This window comes from Equus caballus, chromosome 25 (genome assembly GCF_041296265.1).
Source record: "Equus caballus isolate H_3958 breed thoroughbred chromosome 25, TB-T2T, whole genome shotgun sequence".
Taxonomy (NCBI): domain Eukaryota; kingdom Metazoa; phylum Chordata; class Mammalia; order Perissodactyla; family Equidae; genus Equus; species Equus caballus.
The window spans coordinates 9601762-9621668 of NC_091708.1; the positions used below are offsets into that span (position 1 = coordinate 9601762).

The 19907-nt window shown below is 54.6% G+C and overlaps 1 protein-coding gene across 2 annotated transcripts; it reads left to right on the forward strand.

Moving 5' to 3' along the window:
* The first annotated feature begins 549 nt into the window (after nt 1-549).
* GLIPR2 (GLI pathogenesis related 2) lies at nt 550-18611 on the forward strand. Of its 2 annotated transcripts, XM_023629676.2 has the most exons (5): nt 550-699; nt 8839-8947; nt 9290-9393; nt 11317-11394; nt 17075-18611. In XM_023629676.2, the coding sequence occupies exons 1-5, from the start codon at nt 687-689 to the stop codon at nt 17233-17235; spliced, it is 465 nt and encodes a 154-aa protein (XP_023485444.1). In that variant the 5' UTR covers nt 550-686; the 3' UTR covers nt 17236-18611. The 2 variants fall into 2 exon arrangements, with proteins under 2 accessions (XP_023485444.1, XP_023485445.1); XM_023629677.2 differs by lacking the exons at nt 9290-9393; nt 11317-11394.
* Nucleotides 18612-19907: the final 1296 nt, after the last annotated feature.

Sequence of the window (19907 nt, forward strand, 5' to 3'; positions counted from 1 at the left end):
CAGGTCAGGACGGGGCGGCAGGAGCCTCCCGGGGCGGCCCGCGGGAGCGGAGGGAGAGCCCAGCTCCAGCCGGCCTCGCACCAGAGGGTGTGGCCTGGGCAGAGGACGCAGATTCCCTTCAGAGCCCGGGGCCGCTGGGGAGAGGAAAAGGCACACTCGGGGCCTGAGGTGCTTTGCGTCAGGCCGAGGCCGGGAGAACACCGACCACTGGTGACACCGGCCGGAATCGTCCCTCGCGCGGCGACAGTGAGCTCCGCGGTCCTCGCAGCGCGTCAGCCGCTGAGTTACCGGGAACCGAGCGGCAGGCGCGGGCTTCCCTATGCACCCCTCGCCTCCCCCGGCCATCCGCGTCCCGAGAGGGGACCGCTAGGGGCGGAGATCCGGGAGGTCCCGGTGCCCCGCCCGCACCCGGGAGCCCTGGGCAGTCGCTGGGGTCCCTTCGCGGGGCAAGTCCTCCGGAGGAGGGCGGGGAGGCGCGCGGGGCCCCGGGCGCCTCCTCCAGGCAGCCGGCGGCGTGGCCCCGGGCGCCTCCGCCTGCAGCGGCCGCGGCCTTATAAGGCGGGGGCCGGGCGGCGCCGGGGGAGGGGCTGCGGCCGCCGGCTCCTCCTCGGCTCGCGGGCGTCGTGGGGACGACCGGGGAGCGCGGCGCGGCGGGAGCAGCGGCGGCAGGAGCGCGCGAGCGGGCCATGGGCAAGTCAGGTGAGCCCCGGGCCGGCGGGCCGGCGGGCGGGCGCGGGAGCCCGGGGCACGCGGCGGCGCCTCCGCGTGGGGACAGGGCTCCGGCGGCGCCGCGGGACCCCCGGGTGCGGGCTGGGGGCGCGCGGGCGAGGCGCCCGGAGGCGAGGCGCGGGCAGTTTCCGGGGCAGCCAGGAAGCCGGGTGGCCGCAGGCGGCCGGGAGAGAGGGAGGGAAGGCGAGACCGAGGGAGGGTCCCCCTGTCTGCGGGCCAGAGATTGCGTCAGGGAGGGCTTCCCGGCGCTGAGGGGTGAGCGCTCAGCGTCCCGCCAAGGCGTGGCTTTTGCTTTGTTTCAGGAGAACAGAGAGTTGGAAAAAGCTACCAAACTGTGACAGCATCTCTGGCTGCAAAGCAGCTTGCCCCAACTAACCCTCCTAGGGACAGCTCTGAGCATCCTTTTCTTCTGTCCTTCTCCCTCCTCCCCTGAGCGCCCCCTTTGTGCCAGGCTGTGTGCCAGGCTCAGTCAGGCTCCACCGGGTACAGACTCCGCTTCCACGTTCTCTCTTGCCTCTCCCCGCCCATCCTCAGCACTGTGGGTGTCACGGTGAATGCAGATTCCCTCCTGTCACTTTCTAACGCCTTCCATCCACTGTCTACAGGTGAAAGAGTACACAGTCCTTAGCTCCTCCTGGGGCCCCCTGAGAGTTGGTGGTCCTACTTTGCTTCCTCCTCCATTCAGCTGTCCTGCGGCTGGCACACTGGTGCCTTCCGCTGGCTTCCATTTCCCAGGGCTCATCGCCCCCCGCTCCTTAGATTGAAAATCCTCCCGGTCCTTACAGGCTCAGCTCCTGACCTGGGAGTCCCCCGCTGCTTTCCCCTCCCTCGAGAGGGACCGGCCCACCTGGTGTCTTCTTTGTGGCAGCCCGCCCAGCGGTCAGCTTGGGACACTACCCAACCGTAGACCTGTTTCCCATACTCACCTCACTCCTGACGTCCAGGGCCCTGTCTATCTCAGCGTAATTCCTGCCTCACAGGAGGCTTAAAGAGCAGCTGCAGAGCAGAGTCCGGAAGTCCTGCTTCAGGGGAGGTTGCGGTTGTCAGCCTCAGGTGGACGAGGCTGGGTCCCTTCTTGAATCTGTCCTCCAAGATCTGGTCTCACGAGTCACCAGTGTTGCGAGTATGTGGCTTTCCCTGACACTGGTCCCAACCTACCTTATCTGTAGTCATAGGTCTGGCTTTCAGCACTGGCTTTGCTAATGACTTGCTGTGTGATTTTGAGCAAGGCTTTTTCTGTCTCTCTGCCTTAGCTTCCTCTCATGTACAGTGAGGGTGGCCCATATGATCCAGGGTCCTTTGCAGTATGGAAGGGTGATGTAAGGAGTCATGTAGTTAAAGAACTGGATGAAGGCTGGTGGTGGGGCAAGAGCATGGCAGGTGTGAGAGAGCATTTCGAGAAACCAGCTCCTTTCTCTGTATGTTAGGGGAACATCCACAAATTCTCTAAAGTTACATTTTAATCAGTTGTTTCTAGTTCCCTAAGAAACAGTTTTCCAGAACTGCCAGTACTCAGCTGTGTTCTCATCCTTCTCTCTGTTCATCCATCTATCCATCCATCCCTTCCTCCCTCCTTCCTTCCCTCCCTCCCTTTCTTCCTTCATTCCTCCATTTGTCAGCTCTGTACCAAGCTGTGGACCAGGGCTGTGGAGGGTGTGGCCCCTGGCCTCAGAATCGTGCATCTGATGGTGAAATAAATCGTTAAGCCGACTGAGGGGACAGAAAGGCACCACGTGGCTCCAGGAAGAGGTGAAAAGTGGTCCAAGCCCCCAGACGGTGCAAGTGAAGAGTGGTAGAGCTCAGGGGAGGGAGAGATCTCTGCAGGGGGCCCACGGAAGGCTCCTGGAGGAGGCGTTCAGATCCTAGAGGGCCTTGGAAATTGCGACTTTATCCATGGTACCTGGGGTGCCATTGAAAGGCATCGATCTGAAAGTGGCAGGACCAGAGCTGTGCCAGGGAGGAGGGTGGATCAGATGGGGAGAGGGTAAAGGTGGGGGGTCATAGGAAGGCTGCTGCTGTGACTCAGGCAAGAGATGACAGAGGCATCTGAGGGACTAGAGAGGATGGATTTCGAGATGGTAGCCTTGAGCAGACTTTGTGACCAACTTATTGTGAATGAGAGGGAAGGGTCAGTGGTGTGAGTCTGGATGCAGGATGGTGGTGATGCTTTCTTGGACTGAAGATGCAGAGTGGGGCAAGTTTGAGAGGAGGGGGACAGTGGCAGAAAGCAGATTTAAAGCTGGTTCAGGCAGGTGCTCCCCAGCCCCCCATACCCAGGGACTTTCCAGTTGCTGGCCAAGGCCTATCTCCCTCCTAGCCACATGCATTTTATTTGTCTTCCCCAAAGAGTGTGAGCCCCCAGGACAGTGTCTGGCTCCCCTAAGGGTCCCCAAGAAAAAGTGACTATTCTGGGTGACCCAGGCCCCATCTTGAAGTTCCAGGCCACCAGCCTGAGGTTGTCTGCACCGCAGGGCGGGGAGCACCCACACACGTGTAGCCACCCAGGGCTCTATGTAGTTCCATAAAGACCATCGGAGACGCCAGTCCCTGCCTTTTCTGGGTCTCAGTTTCCTCATCACTGCATAGGAGACAGTCTCTTTTTAACCTTTAACCTCACATATACTCCAGAGCTGCTGTGGATCATGGGCATTGCTGAAAAAGTGTCACACAACTGACACAGCTTAAATTCCAGAAGACTCTTGCCCCGTGTTCAGAGACTCCCAGGTCCTGTCCTAGCCCTGATTTCCCTTAGGGCTTCAGTTTGCAGCAGGTGTCATGGGGCAGTGAAGGGCAATGGCCTTGGGCTCAGTGAAAGCCTCTAGTCCTCAGTGACAGCGACCACCAATTATTCAGCTCCTGCTGTGCGCCGGACTTGGAGCTACGTATTTGATATATGTTACCAACTTTTGCAGCAGTCCTGCAAGGCATTTCTCCATTTTATAGACCGAGAGAGGTTGGGTGCCTTGCCAAGCTGACACTGACCAGTGAGTGGACGAGCTGGGATTGGCACACAGCTCTCTGGCTTCCCAGCTGTGTGTACTCCCCGCTACCACACCAACCACTTGCCACCCGCTCCCCGCCTGCTTCTCAGCCTGGACTCCCCTGAGAATCTTAGTGTCCCCCTTGCCGTATGTCCCAGCATCAGGGGATATCAGAGCAGAAGGGCCTTTAGGGACCAGCTAGCCCAGGCACTTTCTGCTGAGTGGGACCCTCACACCTCTGCAGGGGGAGGTGGCGTGGGCTGGGTCAGGTCAGCAGTTCCATTTTCATCTGTTGATTTTATTGAAAAAAAGAAAAGTTCAAAGAAAGGGTTTCCCTGCTGTGAAGGTATTTGGAAAACCACAGATGCCATTATTCCTTCGCACGCAGAAGCGGAAGCGGGCCCAGAGAGGCCGGGCGTGGCCCAGCGCTGTCGCAGGCCTAGTGGAGCAGCAGGCAGGGCTGGAGAATGGACAGCCTCTCTGCTGGTCGGAACAAGTACCTCCCTGCCCTGGCTCCTTCTGTCTTCATCAACTCCTGTCTGTCTGCAAGGGGCAGCCTGGGGCAAATTCCCTGGGACACCCTTGTTCCTGTAAGCAATTGAGCGACTCTTCATTGACTGTCCTTCTTGCTTAGGGAGAGGAAGATGTGTGGAAAGTGGAAAGCGTCTGAGATTTGGGGAGGAGAGGGGTGAAGGGAGGGACATTCTTAGATCTGGCTCTAACGTGACCTTGGGCAATTCACATGTCCTCCCAAAGACCCAAGTGTCCTCATCTGTAATGAGAAGGTGTCTGTCCTAGTGCCTCCCCAGTGCAGGTGGGAGAACCTCGTTCATTTGTTCTCACACTCCTTCACTCAGCAAATAATCCAGCTCAGAGGTGCGAAAAGATGTCATCAAAGACCAACTTAAATAGCCGCAGCCCTGCCCCCGATTTGGGGTGGGGGGTCTGACAGGGCACTTTCTCCTAAGGCCAGAGGCTAAAGGGTCTCCACCCTGTAGTGACGATGATGATTATAGTGGACATTTCGTAACTGTTCACTGTGTTCCAGAACTGTTCTGAAGCATTTAAAGATTGATCCTTTGAATTCCCAGGATCGCCGGCCAGGAGGAGGCAGGGCTGGGCTTCTCCTCTGGAACCTCCCGCAGCCCAGGCTGAAGGAGCAGGGGCTGCTCATCTGGAGCTCGCTCTGGGCTTTTTTTTTTGGCAACTTTTTATTCTTCCTTTCTGAAAAACTGGCAAAAACAGCTGTGCCCCAAGGTGGGACCAGGTCGCTTTCCAGCCTCTTGCCAAGGCACAGAAGGGGCCTGCCCACAGTTCCTGCCCTGGCCCCTGATGTCCTGGGCTTCTTGGTGGGGAGTCTGGAGGGGAGAGAAGTGAGTCAGGCTGGGCTCTGGGAGGCCTCAGAAGAGGATGGATGCTGACGGCGGAGCCTGTCCCAGCCAAAGCTGGGGGGTGGCAGGGAAGAAAGAGCCCCTCAGCAGTTGAAAGCCCCGCCCCAAATGGCCTTTAAGTTCAGCGCCACCTAAGCTGCCTGGGGTCTCCCCCGCAGAGCCCGCGCTGCCTTCTCGTAGCGCAGGGAGCCATGCCCAGGAACGCCTGCCACCTTCCGGCAGCTCTAATCTTAAACCTCTAATCTGCTGCCTCTCACTTCTGCCCCACAGCCCCTGAGTTTCCTCTGGGGCCCCTCAGGCAGGTCTGTCCATAGCGGGCTTGGCGCGGAGGAGGCTCATGAGGAATCTTAGTCCTTTCTCCTCTTCCTTCCTCCTCTTCTTTCCCCTCAGAGATCTGAAGGCAGCTGCCAACCTTGCTGGGCCTCACCCTCCTCCCAGGTCCGGTGACCCCTCTGTCTCTTCTCGGTGGTGTCCTTTGTCTCATGACCCTTGGGGGTGGTGTGGGGTTAAGGACAGGGTCTCCCTCCTGAGGGGCCTACCCCTGGACCAGTTGAGTGGATGTGGGCAGGTTACTTCCCTTCTTGATCCTCAGTTTCCTCATCCAAAAAATGGGTGCAGTAGTGGAAGCTGTCACAAAAGGTGGTGAGAAGTAATTAAGATCGTGCACAGGCCCAGCCCCTGGAAATGATTGGCCAGCAAGCAGAAGAAAGATCTCCCTCATTCTGGGCTGACCCCCTGAGGCTGTATGACCTCTCTGAGCCTCAGTTTACCCTCCTACAAAATGAGGACACCACTCCTACCTTCCCCCACTGTGGGGTGGCGAGAGCCTCTCCCTGCCTAATGTGGGGATGGGTGGATTTTGACTTTTTTTCCTGATGTTTATCTGTATTCTTGGGTTTCTCTCCAGGAGGGTGTGTGCCTCTTGCTGGGTGTGGTCACCAGTGATATCTTGCCTCCCTGAGGCTGAGGAGCCATCTGGGCTGGCAGTGGCTGCCCTGGGGGGAGGGGACTCCCGGGCCAGCCTGAGTGTGGCTCGGTTGGGGCCCCCTGCCTCCCAGCGGGGGTGGGGAGAGAGAGCTCCTCTCCAGATCACCTGACCCCTTCCTGGAACCCTGTTGGGAACTTCCTGGGAGCTGGCCCTGTTGGGGACCGTGACCAGTTTGTCTTCTGAGCTTAGGTTGGCCACAGGAACTTTCACTTTTGTTTCTCTTTACTTCCCACATTCTGGGAATGCAGTGACCTAGTTTCTAGCAGCCTTTTAGGTCCCTCTCTGCCAAGGGGACTGCAAGGCCCACAGCACTGTGAGGTCCAGTGCAACCTGACCCCGACACTCAGGGCTGCCTCTAAACTGGCTTCGCCTTAGCTACCCCCACTACCCTATCTCCACCTCCTCCCCACAGCCCTGGGATACCCAGATCCCATCCACCCTGACCCTGTCAGTGTCCTTTGCCTCCTCACTTCATGCCTCCTGATCCAGGAACACCTCCTCCAGGGAGCCTTCCCCCAGACACATGTGGTTCCCATTGCCCATGCCACTCAGTCCCATGCGTCTCCCGTGGGGTCCCTCCATGGCCTGCCTGGGACATGGGAGCTGGGAGGGACATTCAGATGGGCCTGGCCACGCGTGTCACTCGGATGGGGACCCTCCACCACCTGCCTGGGTGCACCCAGCCCTGCCCTGTGCGTCCACACACGCATCTCGATCACTCTGTCTCCTTAGAGAAGCCTGAGCTCCTAGAAGTCCCGGGCCAGCTGTTCATCTTGTCTCCTCCCACCGCCACCTTGAGGGACCTTACGGGATCTCAGGATTGGAGGGGCTTGAAGGTCATCTGACTGGGCCTCCAGTGCCTGAATCCTTCTGAGATGAGTCACCTGCTCGTATTCCCCCAGTGCTGGAGAGCTCACTACCTCGTGAGATAGCGCTTGCAGTCTTCAGAAAGCTTTGATGGAGAGAAAGCTCTTTCTTAGGCTGAGCTGGAATCTGCCATCCTGCCCTTCCCACCCACCAGTCTGAGCTTTGCCCTGTTGTGGTCCCAGAATTCATCAGGGGCCTCCCCTATGTCTCCCAAAGTCTGACCTTCTCCAGGAGGAGCATACCCAGTACTTGCAACTGTTCCTTATCAGACCCCATTTCCAGCCCCTTCTCCACATCGTCACCACCTCTGAACACACTTAGATTGTCACTGCCTCTCACATGAGGTGGGGGTGGGCTGGGGGAAGCATCCCAGTGGGACCCTGGCTCCTGCAGGGCAAGCACGCATCACCTAGGAGCTCCTGGGTTTCTGGCCCCTAGGCCACCTGACTCCTTAGCATGCCTCAGTGAGTCGCTTCTCTGGTTCCCAGGAGTCACTATGGCTCCCGCCACTTCCACCTGAGATTCTTTAGAGGCCTCTGTGACCTCGTTATCCCAAACACCACATTAACATGCCAAACCCAAAATCCCTTTTTTATTATTGTGGTAAAAACACATGACATAAAATGTACCGTCTTAACCATTTTTAACTCTACAGTTCAGTAATGTTAAGTATATTCACATTGTCGTGAAACAGATCTCCAGAACTTTCCATCTTGTAAATCTGAAACTCTGTAGCCGTTAAACAGTACCTTCCCTTTCCTCCTCCCTCCAGTACACCTGAAATCCTTGTCTCTGTACCAACAAGGCCTGTCTCTTGGCCACAAAGACCTGACGGCTTCAGGTTGTGGCTCGGTCCTCCGCCTTGTGCCCAGTTACCTCGCCAGGGTGTTCACCTCCGCACCTGTGTTCACAGCGTCTCCCATCTCTGCCTGTCAGCCCAAAGCTCTCAGATCCTGGCATTCAGTCCCACACCGCCCTGCCACATCCCTGTGCCCCCCATATTACTGTGACTGGACCTCATTGGCCCTCCCCGCAGGGTCCCAGAGTCCTCTAGGTCAGTGCTGCTCCCTCCTCAATTTATCGGAATGCCCTTGGACAGCTGGAGCATGGCTGGCCGGAGCTGCAGGAGCCCTCCCCTCTGCTGGGCCTGCATCGGGCCCAAAGCCCCTTGAGGGCCAGCCCTGGGCTTCCCCTCGAGCTCCCTCAGAGGCCCAGTGGGATTTGGCGTGAAGGCTCAGGAGCCCTAGAGGATCTGGCGGAGGCAGGGGAAGGAGCCTCCTTTCTGGGTCACTGCAGCCTCTGGGGTGAAAGGGCTGCCCGGCCCTGGTCCTCTTTTCTGCATCTGTGCCTCTGTCTTCTTGGTTTCTCCAGACCAGTGTGGGCACCTCTCCACCTCAGCCAGGCTTGTTGTCTCTGGGCTCCCACCTCTAGCCCTTTGCAGTCCCCCCGACACACCATAGGTCCAGTCTGAGGTGTCCAGCCCCCCAGCATCTGCTCTGCACCTCCAGCCTGTCCTCCACTCAGCAGTCAGAGGGTCTTTCAGAAGCACAGACCCCATCAGCTCACTCCCCTGCTCCCATTCAGTGGCTTCCATTGCCTTGGATAAAGACCCACATCCCTGAAGTGGCCCATGCAGCCCAGCGTAATCCATGGGGTGTGGCCGTGCAGAGATGCAGAGGGTGCCACCAGGGATGGAGACAGGATGGGCAAAGGTGGGGAGCAGGGCGTCACGGTGGCCCCTCTGGCTGGGGTGCTGAAGGCGAGCAGCAGCCTGTCCTTGGGGCCTGGGTTGTGAGCTGGGCGTCCCTTTGAAGCCTGCTGTCATCCTTCTGGTGGGTCTTTTCTCTGTCCTGAGACGTTCTCCGCTTTGAAATCATTGCAGCTTCCAAGCAGTTTAATGACGAGGTCCTGAAGGCCCACAACGAGTACCGGCGGCAGCATGGCGTGCCCCCGCTGAAGCTCTGCAAGAAGCTCAACCGGGAGGCTCAGCAGTGAGTGCCCGAGGCCCTGGGGCGCCTCAGGCCCTCGCAGTGCTGCGGCTGCAGTCACGGAGGGGCCCTGGGGGCTGGAGGGACGTGGCTTTTGGGGGCAGATAAGCCAGGCTTAAATAATACTCTGCGGCTTACCGAGGCGGGTCCCTTTGTTCCTTGGACCCTCAGTTTGCTCCTCTGTAAACTGGGGCTGTTGGGGCTCAGAAGAGATGCTGATGCGATGCTCCTGATGGCCTCGGGGAGCCCAGGCCGGGAAGGAAGCCCAGCCCCACAGTGGAGGGTTCACACTTTGGGGCTTCCTGGGGCCATGCCGGCTCTGAGAAGCTCCGTGGCCTCCGGCAGGTATTCGGAGGCCCTGGCCAGCACGAGGATCCTCAAGCACAGCCCGGAGTCCAGCCGGGGCCAGTGTGGAGAGAACCTGGCATGGGCATCCTATGATCAGACAGGTGGGTCGCTTCCCCGGCTCCCCTCCTGTCTGCCCGAGCTGAGCGGAGGACACCGGGCATCAGGCCCCTCCTGGCCTCAGCGCCCTCGTGGTGTAGCCATGGTGCTGCCGAGGCTCAGCCACAGGCCCAGAAAGAGAAAGGAAGCCCAGCGTTCCCGTGCTCCCAGGGCCTGACTGCGCTTCTCCACAAGGCCTCTGGTGGCTGGCTCAGGGCCAGGCCTGTGCTGGGCGCCCGGGACACAGAGATGAGTCAGGCTGCCCAGCCCCCACTTTCGGAAGAGCTCTCAGCTGAGGAGAGGGGGTGGGGGACTGACGGTTTCTACGCAGAGGCTCAGCCTCCCTGTGGGCGCTGAAGTAGCCCCAGCTACAGAAAAATTTTCCTTCCTTCACAATGTCCCTCCTTCCTTCCCTCCTTCATCCCTCCCTCCCTCCCTCCCTCCCTCCCTCCTCAGTGCTGGTCTCTTAACATTTATCATCAGAAAAAGCACAATAAAGCTTTGTCCATGTTAGAAAAAAAATAATGGAGAAGATAACTCCACCATCCAGGGTTGCAGCCTGGAATGCTGATCCCACCACACTGACCAAACTTTCTTGAGCTTCCTGGCCCTGACAGGGCTGTTGTGGCTTTTCAGGAAAAATGCTGGAGACAGCTGCATTGCTCTCGGAAGCTTTCTCCAATCCCAGCGGGAGAGTGAGTCCTCCCTCCGGGCCGGCGGGCCAGCGCACATTCCTGGGAGTTCCTGGGGCGAGGGCCCTCTGGGTTTCCCCAGCGCGGCAGCCCTCAGGCGAGGTGTGCGCATGCTCCCGAGGCAGGCAGGAGCCTGCAGCCTGCAGCCCCCTCCCCGGGGCGAGGCCGTGGGCCTGAGTGGGCCCAGGAGAGGGGAGAGGGATGGGAAGAAGCTTGCATGAGCCATGGTTCCATCCCAGCCTTGCGCTGGCTCCCTGTGGAACCTGGAGCCGGTCCTCCCCTCTCTGGCCCCAGTTTCTCCCTCTCTACAGAAGAAGACTGGGGAGGCGGTTTCTAAGGCAGTGTTCCCCACACTGGCTGCACATCAGGATCTTTTGTGGAGCTTTTGAAAAATATCAATGCCTGGGTCCCTCCTCCAGAGACACTGATACACTTAGTCTGTGGCAGGCCCCAGGCATCAGTAATTGAAATGCTGCCCAGGTGATGCCAGTGTGTAGCCACTGTTCTCTGAGGCCTTGCTACTCAAGGTGTGGTCCACGGACCAGCAGCAGCATCTGGGAGCTTGTTAGAAAGGCAGACTCATAGGCTCCACTCTAGACCTGCTGAAGGCAGAATCTGCATTTAACAAGAGCCCCAGGGGACAATGTGCACACGCTGAGGTTGCAGACTTTCGCCCTGAGGTCAGAGGCTCCTGGCTCTGGCCCTGAGATCAGCAGCTCCCGGGGAGATGCTGTGGGTTTTCTCCTGTCAACACCTGCTGGGCCAGTGGATGCTCCAGGTGAGGACCCTTCTGCCTGCAGTGGAGACCCTGGCCCACCAGCCGGATTGCCTTTCCTCCTGTGGATATTTTCAGGCGCCCGACTTGGGGTGGGATAGGCCAGAGTCTCCCGGAAGCTCAGAGCATCATCAGAAGCCCTTGGAGTACGTTGCGTTCACCCGTCTTGTACAGCGGCCCAGCGAGAGGAAGGCCTTGCCCAGGATTACACAGCGATTTAGTGGCAGGGCGGGGACACAGATGCAGGTCCCCTGACCCCAGACCAGGGCTCTTCCCAACCCCCGACAAGGACCTCTCTCCAAGCTGGATACGCTGTTGGGCAGGAGTCCCTGTTTCAGCTCGTTGGTGTTTCTTCAGACGTCCAGTTGTGCGATGGGAGGTTCGGGGTTCATGGGAGAAGGTGGAAGGAATCGAGTGGGTTGACTTTGCTGTTGAGTTTAAACAGTGTCTCTTCCACACAGGAAAGGAGGTCGCTGATAGATGGTACAGTGAAATCAAGAACTACAACTTCCAGCAGCCTGGCTTCACCTCCGGGACTGGTGAGTGACGGGGTCACAGCAGGGGCCTGGCCCTGGGTGGGGCTGCAGTTGGGGCGTCTAACCTCGGAGAGGAACTAACCCTTTGAAAAGCAATCATTTCCTTCCTGTTTTACTCCTTCCATACTTTTCTGGCTTGATTTTGCCCAAGAGGAAAAACTCTCTTTCCCCCAACACACACACACACACACACACACACACACACCCGTCCATCTAAGCACACAAGCTGCTGGTTCCTGCCCCCCAGCTCAGAGTCCTTCAGATAACTGGCGAGTGTCCTAAGGGGGCTGTGGGTTTTCCAGGCGGCTGTGTCTCTGCTCCAGAAGCGGTGCCTCAGCCTCTTAGCTGCTCCCCTGCTTCTACTCTTGCTCCGCTCCGTCCAGCCTGCTCCCCAGCAGCCAGGATATAATAAAGCGCTCTCTGCCTGTGTTGCTCTCCTGAGTAAACTGCCAGTGGCTCCCTGGGGCCGTCAGGAAAAGGGCCAAGCTGCTCACTCTTCTCCTGGTCTTAACTCCCTCCTCCCTTCTCACCCCCACATCCTTCCTGCATGACCCACGCCTCAGGGCCTCCCAGGCATTCTGGCTTCCCCTTTATGGTCTAGTTGGTGGTTCAGAGAGCTTAGAATGCAAAAAGCCTGGATCTAGTCTCAGCTCTGGCACTATTAATCGTGGGACCTTGGGTCTACTCCCTGTCTTTCCCTGTCCCTGAGGGAGAGGGACAAGCTGGTGGCCTCTACAGGCCATTCTGAGAACTGGTGCTTAGATGCTGGGAGGGCCACCTGTGGGGCCATCCAGCCTTTCCCCCAGGCCTCCACGGTGACCAGCAAACATTTGGCCAGCAGCTGCCCTGAGCTCAGGGCTCCCTTTTGCCCCTCCCCAGGCCGCCCCAGGCTGCTGTCTTGCGTCAGACCCCACTTGGATCCGCCTGGGGCCCAGGATGGTTGGAAGGGGCCATGAGTTTCTCCGACCAGAAGGCACTGGGAAACTGGAAAGGGGATTCTCTGCCCTCCCCCGATCCCCCCATGGTGGGGCCACTCCTAGCCTCCCACCCCTGGAGGCTTCTTCAGAAGTAGGAAGGGACACGTTCTCTGAACCAGTCACCGTTTCCTGTGGTTTGTTTGCTGTGCAGCCTTTTGGTCAGGGGTTCTTGCAGCCGTGTGGGCAGGACCAGGGGGAGGCAGAGCGTCTGCTGAAGCGTTTACCTCTTGGCACAGCAGGCCCACGACGATGAGGAGGCTGCTGTCAGGGCCCTGAGTGAGAACTGATGGTCCCGTGGCGGTTAAATCTGAGCGGGGAGGGCGGGAGCAGTAAGAGCCCCGCCCGGTGACTGAGGATGCACCGCAGAGCCTCGTCTTCCTCCCATGTGCAGAGGGTGTTTTATTTCATAGCATCTGCATTTGCTTTTCCCATAAGCAAGATTCATGAGCAATGAGACATGTGTCAGAGCAAGTTACTAGCATTGCTCATCTGTGCACAGCACTTGACAGTTATAAAGCACCTCCGCATCCATGGCCACGTAAGCCTCGCAGCACCATTTGAAGACAGGGCATTTATTCCACCCATTTGGCAGAGGAAGAAACTGAGACCCAGAAAGGAGAAGAAACTTCTTTTATACCTTCTATCCTTGATCTGACACTTTTTCCATGGCCCCTGCTCCACGGTGGGACTCTCGCAAGTGTCAGAGCTAGGAATGGGATCCAACTGTCCAGGGTCACTGACCGCCTGTTCCACCCATTGCCCCACATCTCCCACCTGTAAAGAGGAAAACTTCAGAGCAACTAGCCCCTCTGCCATCCCAGGTGCCAGTCGGCAATGCCTGGGGACAGACAGAGCCTGATCCTAGGAGGTGAGCACAGTTTTGGCTGGTGGTATACTGAGGGCTTGTGAGACCCTTAGAGATCCTCAGGCCCATCCCCCATGCCTCAGCCTCCCCCGAAGCTCTTCTTGCTGCCCCGTTCAGGGATTCCCTGGGTCCACGTTGTAGGTGAACAGGCCTTTGAAATATCTTATACTCTATCCCCACCCCACCCCAGGTCAGCATCTCATGATGAAGGACGCAGTTCTGTGCTCTGTGCTGAGTGGAGGGAAACGGTTTCTTGCAATTCCTTTGTTATATTCTATTTTAACGAGTCAGGTTTTTTTTTTTTTTTTTTTTTTTTTTGAGGAAGATTAGCCCTGAGCTAACTACCGCCAATCCTCCTCTTTTTGCTGAGGAAGCCTGGCCCTGAGCTAACATCCATGCCCATCCTCCTCTACTTTATATATGGGACACCTACCACAGCATGGCGTGCCAAGCAGTGCCATGTCCGCACCTGGGATCCAAACCAGCGAACCCCAGGCCGCCAAGAAGCGGAATGTGCACACTTAGCTGCTGCGCCACCAGGCGGCCCTTAACGAGTCGGTTTGTTTGTTGATTCTGAATAAGTAATGCTTTTACATGACATGAAATTTGCAAGCTGTATACAGGCCTTTCCCGGCCTCCAGCACTCTCCCGCCCAACCAGTTTCCTGTGCTTCATTCTGGGCTTGTTCTGAGCGTACACCAGCATTCATGTGTGTATGTTCTCTTTCTCCATTTGTTATGTTCTGATGTCAGATGTAGGATCTGTCTTATACTTGTGTTCTTCACACAGCAGATTGGCAAGATTGTTCTACATCAACACAAAAAGAGCTGTCTCATTCTTCTGACTGTTGCACATTATTCCCTCGCAACGATATACTGTAACTTATTTAATGTGTTTTTCAAAGATATATTCTAGGAAGTATGGGTCCATAGCTGGAAAGAGGATGTGCTCCTGTTAGGAAAGAAAGAAAAAGAAGGAAGCTGTGGTAGTAGTATAGGGTTAGAAATCAATGTGTATGTGATGGTTGCTAAGGAAGTTGTGTCCTTTAATTCATCTTTAAAGACCCATACTTAGTGATCTCTGTGCTGACAGAAACCTCCCCGGCCAGAAGAAAGATGACTGAGTCTCCTCTGTTTGGAAAGGCTTCCCACAGACATTCATGCTGCCGATAGTCACCTTGTGTTTGTAATCATTTTCTTGGCCACCAATGGATAAATGGCAGCTCTTCCCTGCCTAGGTGACAGAGAGAGTGGGTGGGTCAATGGCCAAAGCATTTGATCCCTTAAGAGAAAAGGCTAATATGAAAAAGGGCTCAGGTGCCGGCCCGGTGGTGCAGCGGTTAAGTGCGTACGTTCCGCTTTGGCAGCCCGGGGTTCACCGGTTCGGATCCTGGGTGTGGACATGGCACCGCTTGGCACGCCATGCTGTGGTAGGCGTCCCACATATAAAGTAGAGGAAGATGGGCATGGATGTTAGCTCAGGGCCAGTCTTCCTCAGCAAAAAGAGGATTGGCAGCAGTTAGCTCAGGGCTAATCTTCCTCCCAAAAAAAAAAAGAAAAGAAGAAGGGCTCAAGCCTTAATGAAAAGGCAGCCTGTAGAAGCAGGGTCACCTGGCAAAGCTGCCAGAAGCCCGGAGCTGTGACTCAAAAGAATGAATTAGCAAGAAGTGTTTCTCCTTTATTCTAAGGTGAAAATCAGAGTTTATTGGGAAATGATAAGTGCTGAAGATGCATAATTGTACTTGGGGTTTGTTTTTTTTCATTCTTGCCTTGATGGCATCACATCAGCTCTGCTGATTTCTTAGGGTTCATGTTTGGCTATTTTCATAAAAAATTTAGTAACCTCAGATCTTTTGTAGATGAAGACAAAGAAATAAACTATACCTAAGTTGAAAAATGATAAAAATGGAGTTCAACTGTAGGGGAAAAAATACAGTTTAATGAGTAAACATTTATTCAGTCCTTACCATATATGAGACACAGTGGGGGATGTGACTTTGTCTCTTCCCTGAAGGATAGGCAGAGTGTGGAGGCGAGCCTCTCTTTTCCTCTTTCTTTCATTTTGTGGTAAAATGTACTTAACATAAAATGTACCATTTTCACCATTTTTAAGCATACAGTTCAGGTGGGATTAAGTACATTCATATTGTTGTGCAACTATTACTACCGTCCATCTCATGAACTTCTTTTTTGTTATCCCAAATTGAAACTCTGAACGCGTCAAACAATAACCCCCTCGCCCGTCCCCCGCAAGTAACTACTATTCTACTTTCTGTCTCTGTGAATTGGACTATTCTAGGTATCCTATATAAGTGGACTCATACAATATTTGTCCTTTTGTGTCTGGCTTATTTCACTTAGCATAATGTCCTCAAGGTTCATCCATGTTGTAGCATGCATCAGAATTTTCTTCCTTTTTAAGGCTGAATAATGTTCCATTGTGTGTGTATACAACATTTTGTTTACTCACTCATCTATCAATGGACATTTGGTCCCTTCTGGCTGTTGTGAATAATGCTACTGTGAACGTAAGTGTACAAATATCTGAGTCCCTGCTTTCAATTCCTTTGGGCATATACCTAGACGTGGGATTACTGGATCATATGGTAATTTGATGTTTAATTTTTGAGGAACCACCGTCCTGTCTTCCACAGTGGTGGCACCATTTTCCATTCCCATCACTATTGCACAAGGGTTCCAATTTCTCCACATCCTCACATTTGTTATTTTCCGTTTTTGTTTTTTTAAAAATAATATCCATCCTACTGGGTGTAAAGTGGTTACCCTCTCTTTCTTAACCACCCTGTGGGAAGCTTAGCTACTCTGATCATGATTTTTCTCCTTCCTCCTTCTCTCTGTCTCTTTCTTTCCTTATCAGATATTTATTGAGCATCTAAGGTTTGGGGAGTAGATGGACTTGAGATGTATTTTGGAGTTAGATTCTTCAGGACTGAATGATAGATTGTTGTGGGGAAAATGAGAGAGAGGGAGGAATGCAGGCCAAGCCCTAGGACAGTGTGTGTAGGGGCACCGTTCATGGAAATGGGAGAGAAGAGAGAGGAGTAACTCTGGGGGGACCAAAATCAAGAGTGGGGTTAGAGTGGAGATGCCTATGAGTCATCCAAGTGGAGATGTTGAGTAAGTAGCCTTGTCTGGAACACAGAGGAGAGATTCGGGCAGGAGGAATCAATTTGGGAGCCAGGGAGAGATGAAATTGCCCAAAGAGTTCAGCAAGAAAAGAAAGGAGAGCCCAGAATTGAGTCTGGGGAAATGCAGGTCCTCAGACATTTACCAGTGAGATAGAAGAGGAGGAGGAAGAGGCAGTGAGACGGGAGGAATGCCAAGCGAGGGCGGCATCGTGGAAACCAAAAAGAAGAGTGCTTTGAAAAGGGAAGGAGTCAACGCTATTAAATGTTCCTGAGCTGTCGAGTAAGATGAAGACAAAAAGTGACCACTGGGGAGGAACATGGAGATGGTTGGTGACCTTGAAGAGTACAGTGTGTGGGGAGGGGTGGAGGCAGGTGCCAGGTAGGGTGGCCTCCTGATTATTGGGGTCACTGGGCTTTGTCGTGATCTGTGGGAGAGCATGAAACCTTTGGGCATCAGAAAGTGGTGAGGTGAGTAGGGTCCATGTGGGTGACTGACAGGATCTGAGGCTTCAGAAAGTCAGGCAGTTGGCATGTTTTGTGTTTCTTTCTTCTGACTGGGGTCTGTGAGCATTAAGCTTCCCTGAGCCTGGCAAGATGGTGCAGGGGTTCAAGAACCCCTTAACCATCCTTCTCCAGGCTCTGCTAACTAGCCTGTTTCCCTCTCCCACCCCTCCCCGCCCCGTTCCCCTACAGGACACTTCACAGCCATGGTGTGGAAGAATACAAAGAAGATGGGAGTGGGGAAGGCATCTGCCAGTGACGGGTCCTCCTTCGTGGTTGCCAGATACTTCCCAGCAGGGAATGTTGTCAACCAGGGCTTCTTCGAAGAAAATGTCCTGCCTCCAAAGAAGTAATTTGTCAAATGTAATGGGACGGTAGCAAACTTAAGAACATAGATATGAAGTGCCTAGAACAACAAAAACTCAGCTGTGTGCCTGTCCCTGTGGGTGTGTGTGCTTGTGTGTGTGATGCGTGTGTCTCTTGCACACACGCTTGGATATACAGTTCTGCATGAACTCACTCTTATCAAAGGAATAAGCATATGAAGGCTTTACCCTAATGGTTACCTACACCAGAATTATTTGGACTTTGGGGGTAAAAATCAATTTTTAAACGTTTTTTGTTATTTTCTAAGCAAACTTCTTTTATACCTTTCTTACTTATAATACCCATCCTTGGGCTTTTTGTATTCCACATGTTTGTGATGCTAAGAAGTGAAGTTCATTCTGTGTGATCTTCGTGCATTGTAATCTACTTTTGGTAGATATTTAAGAAAATCAAACTCTCATTTAAATGTGACACAAAATACGGCTTTAAACATGTAAATATAAAGGCAACTTCTGTCAGAAACATGGGGCAGGCAGGAGCTCTATTTCACAGAATGATTGAGATTTCTCAGTTGTGAGACCTGATGTCATCTGCATGCCTCCTGGAATTCTCTAATGGGATTGCCAAAGAACAGATGGAGAAAAAAGCGTTACTTCCTCGCATTTTTCTGCCTTTAAATAGCAAAGTACCACCGCCACCCCTTGCCCCCCACCCTTTTGTCTGAAACTCCTCTGGCATTTGAGAGCTCAGCATGCCCCCCTGGTTTCTGAGGAGCTGGGCTAGGCCAGAAATACACGCCTCCCCCTCCTCTTCTAGGTGGCCCGGGGCCTGTTCTGGGAGGGAGCCCCTTACACGCCTGGGCTCTTGGCCAAGCAGCCTTGGACAGATGAAGTCAGAGAGCGTAGGAGGGAGGGTGAGCTCACTCTGGGCCCCAGAGGAAGCCCTCCAGCTTCAGCCCTCCCCCCTGCACACAGGGCGGGAGCCCAGGCCTGGCCCTGGCAGCTGTGGCTGCAGCTGTGCTGCTGCTCTTCCCTGGGTGTGTGACAGGCCCAAATGTTCCAGGGAGATACCCCATGTGGGGGCTTAGAGTCACTAATATAGTTCTGTGTTTTGTCTCAAACTGCACAGAGTTCCCCTGAATAACAATTTCACATGGTCCATGTGGGAGGGACCAACCCAGATACCAAGTGGAGTGTCCCTGAAACTATGGCATGTCCCGGTGGGAAGGCAGCGGGGTCGGGAGTTAGGGGGTTGCCAGCTTAAAACAGGAGTCTGAGCGGCCAGTTTTTGAGAGATGCTTCCTGAAGGTGGATGTTGCACTGTGAACACAGTCGCCTGCTGTGCCCTTCATTTCACCCAGGGATATTGACTAAAACCACAATAAAATCTTTCTTTTCTGTGATATCTTCCTCCCATGTAATTCGTGCCAGACTCTTAATTGGTGACTAAGGTAATCCATAACGCTGAGTTCTTGTGTTAGGTAATTCAAGCTTCTGAATACCTCCAACCTCTCTATGTTTTAAACCATACGACCTACCATCACACAGCTGATTGGACTAAAGTGGACACATGATCCAAGGGCAGCCCATTCCTGGGCGGGCCATGGATCAGGAATTTGAGCTAAGAAATACGGAGAGAATTTACCAGTGGAACTGAAAAAATAAGGATGCCATGAATTTGAATTTGGGCCATGGCAAGCCAAAGCTCGATGCAGGCCAAGTTATGAGCTGGACGTAAACAGAAGTGAGAAACCCAGTTAGAGGGACAGAAGAGGTGCAGACACTGAGAGGCTGATCCTGAGAGTGCTAGTTCCAGGCCGAATCTGTGTTCATTCAAACATGCCCCTCATTTTCTTCAGGCCTCCCAGCAAGTTGATATCAACTGATGGTTTCCAGGAGGTTAGAATATTGGGGGTCCCTCCTCTAAGCAGTCGCCATGAGAGAAAATGCTGAGCTGGGCAGGAAGCTGAGGATGGATGGGGTAAATACACCTAGCTGAGGCCTTGGGCTGAGGTCCTTTTCTGGCCACACCTGGGCAGCCACCAGGAGCAACAGGGACTCTGACCAGTCAACTTCCTGGTGGCTCCTAGAGACACTCTCCACCCGGTACACACACATACATCACCAGGTGGTGGACACTGACATGCAGCCAGCCTCTTTAGGCCAGAGTCTGTTTCCTCAGTTGGCTGGAGTAAGGAAAAAGCTGACCAAGGGAACTTTCCAGGCTAAAGAAAAGCCTGACAACAAAGCTGGCTGAGCAGGTGGGCACTACTCTCACTTCTTTAATGGATTTCTTAAAGACGGCAACTCCCACAAGTTCAACAAGAGCAGAGGACAAGCCAGATTGCCAGCTCTCCTTTGCAGCCGGATTGCAGAGAAAGGGGTCAGGAACCTCGGCTCCAAGCCCTAGTTCTGTGCACTCCAAGTTGAGCAAGCCCCCTCCCCTCTCTGGGCCCCAATTTGTCCAGCTGTACAAGGTCTGGTACATGGAGTTAGGTCTACTGGATCCTTTCAGGTCATCGTGACACCCCCTAGGCCCAACTTTCTTACTAGATGGAAGCATCTGATGAGAGACCTTCCTGCTCTAGTCTTTTGGGGCTTAAAACAAAAACAAGGGCACAGCCACCTCCTCCACCAAAATGTCCCCAAGGCTGAAGGATGTGGGGACAAAGGAGCAGCGAAGCAGCGGGGCCTGACCC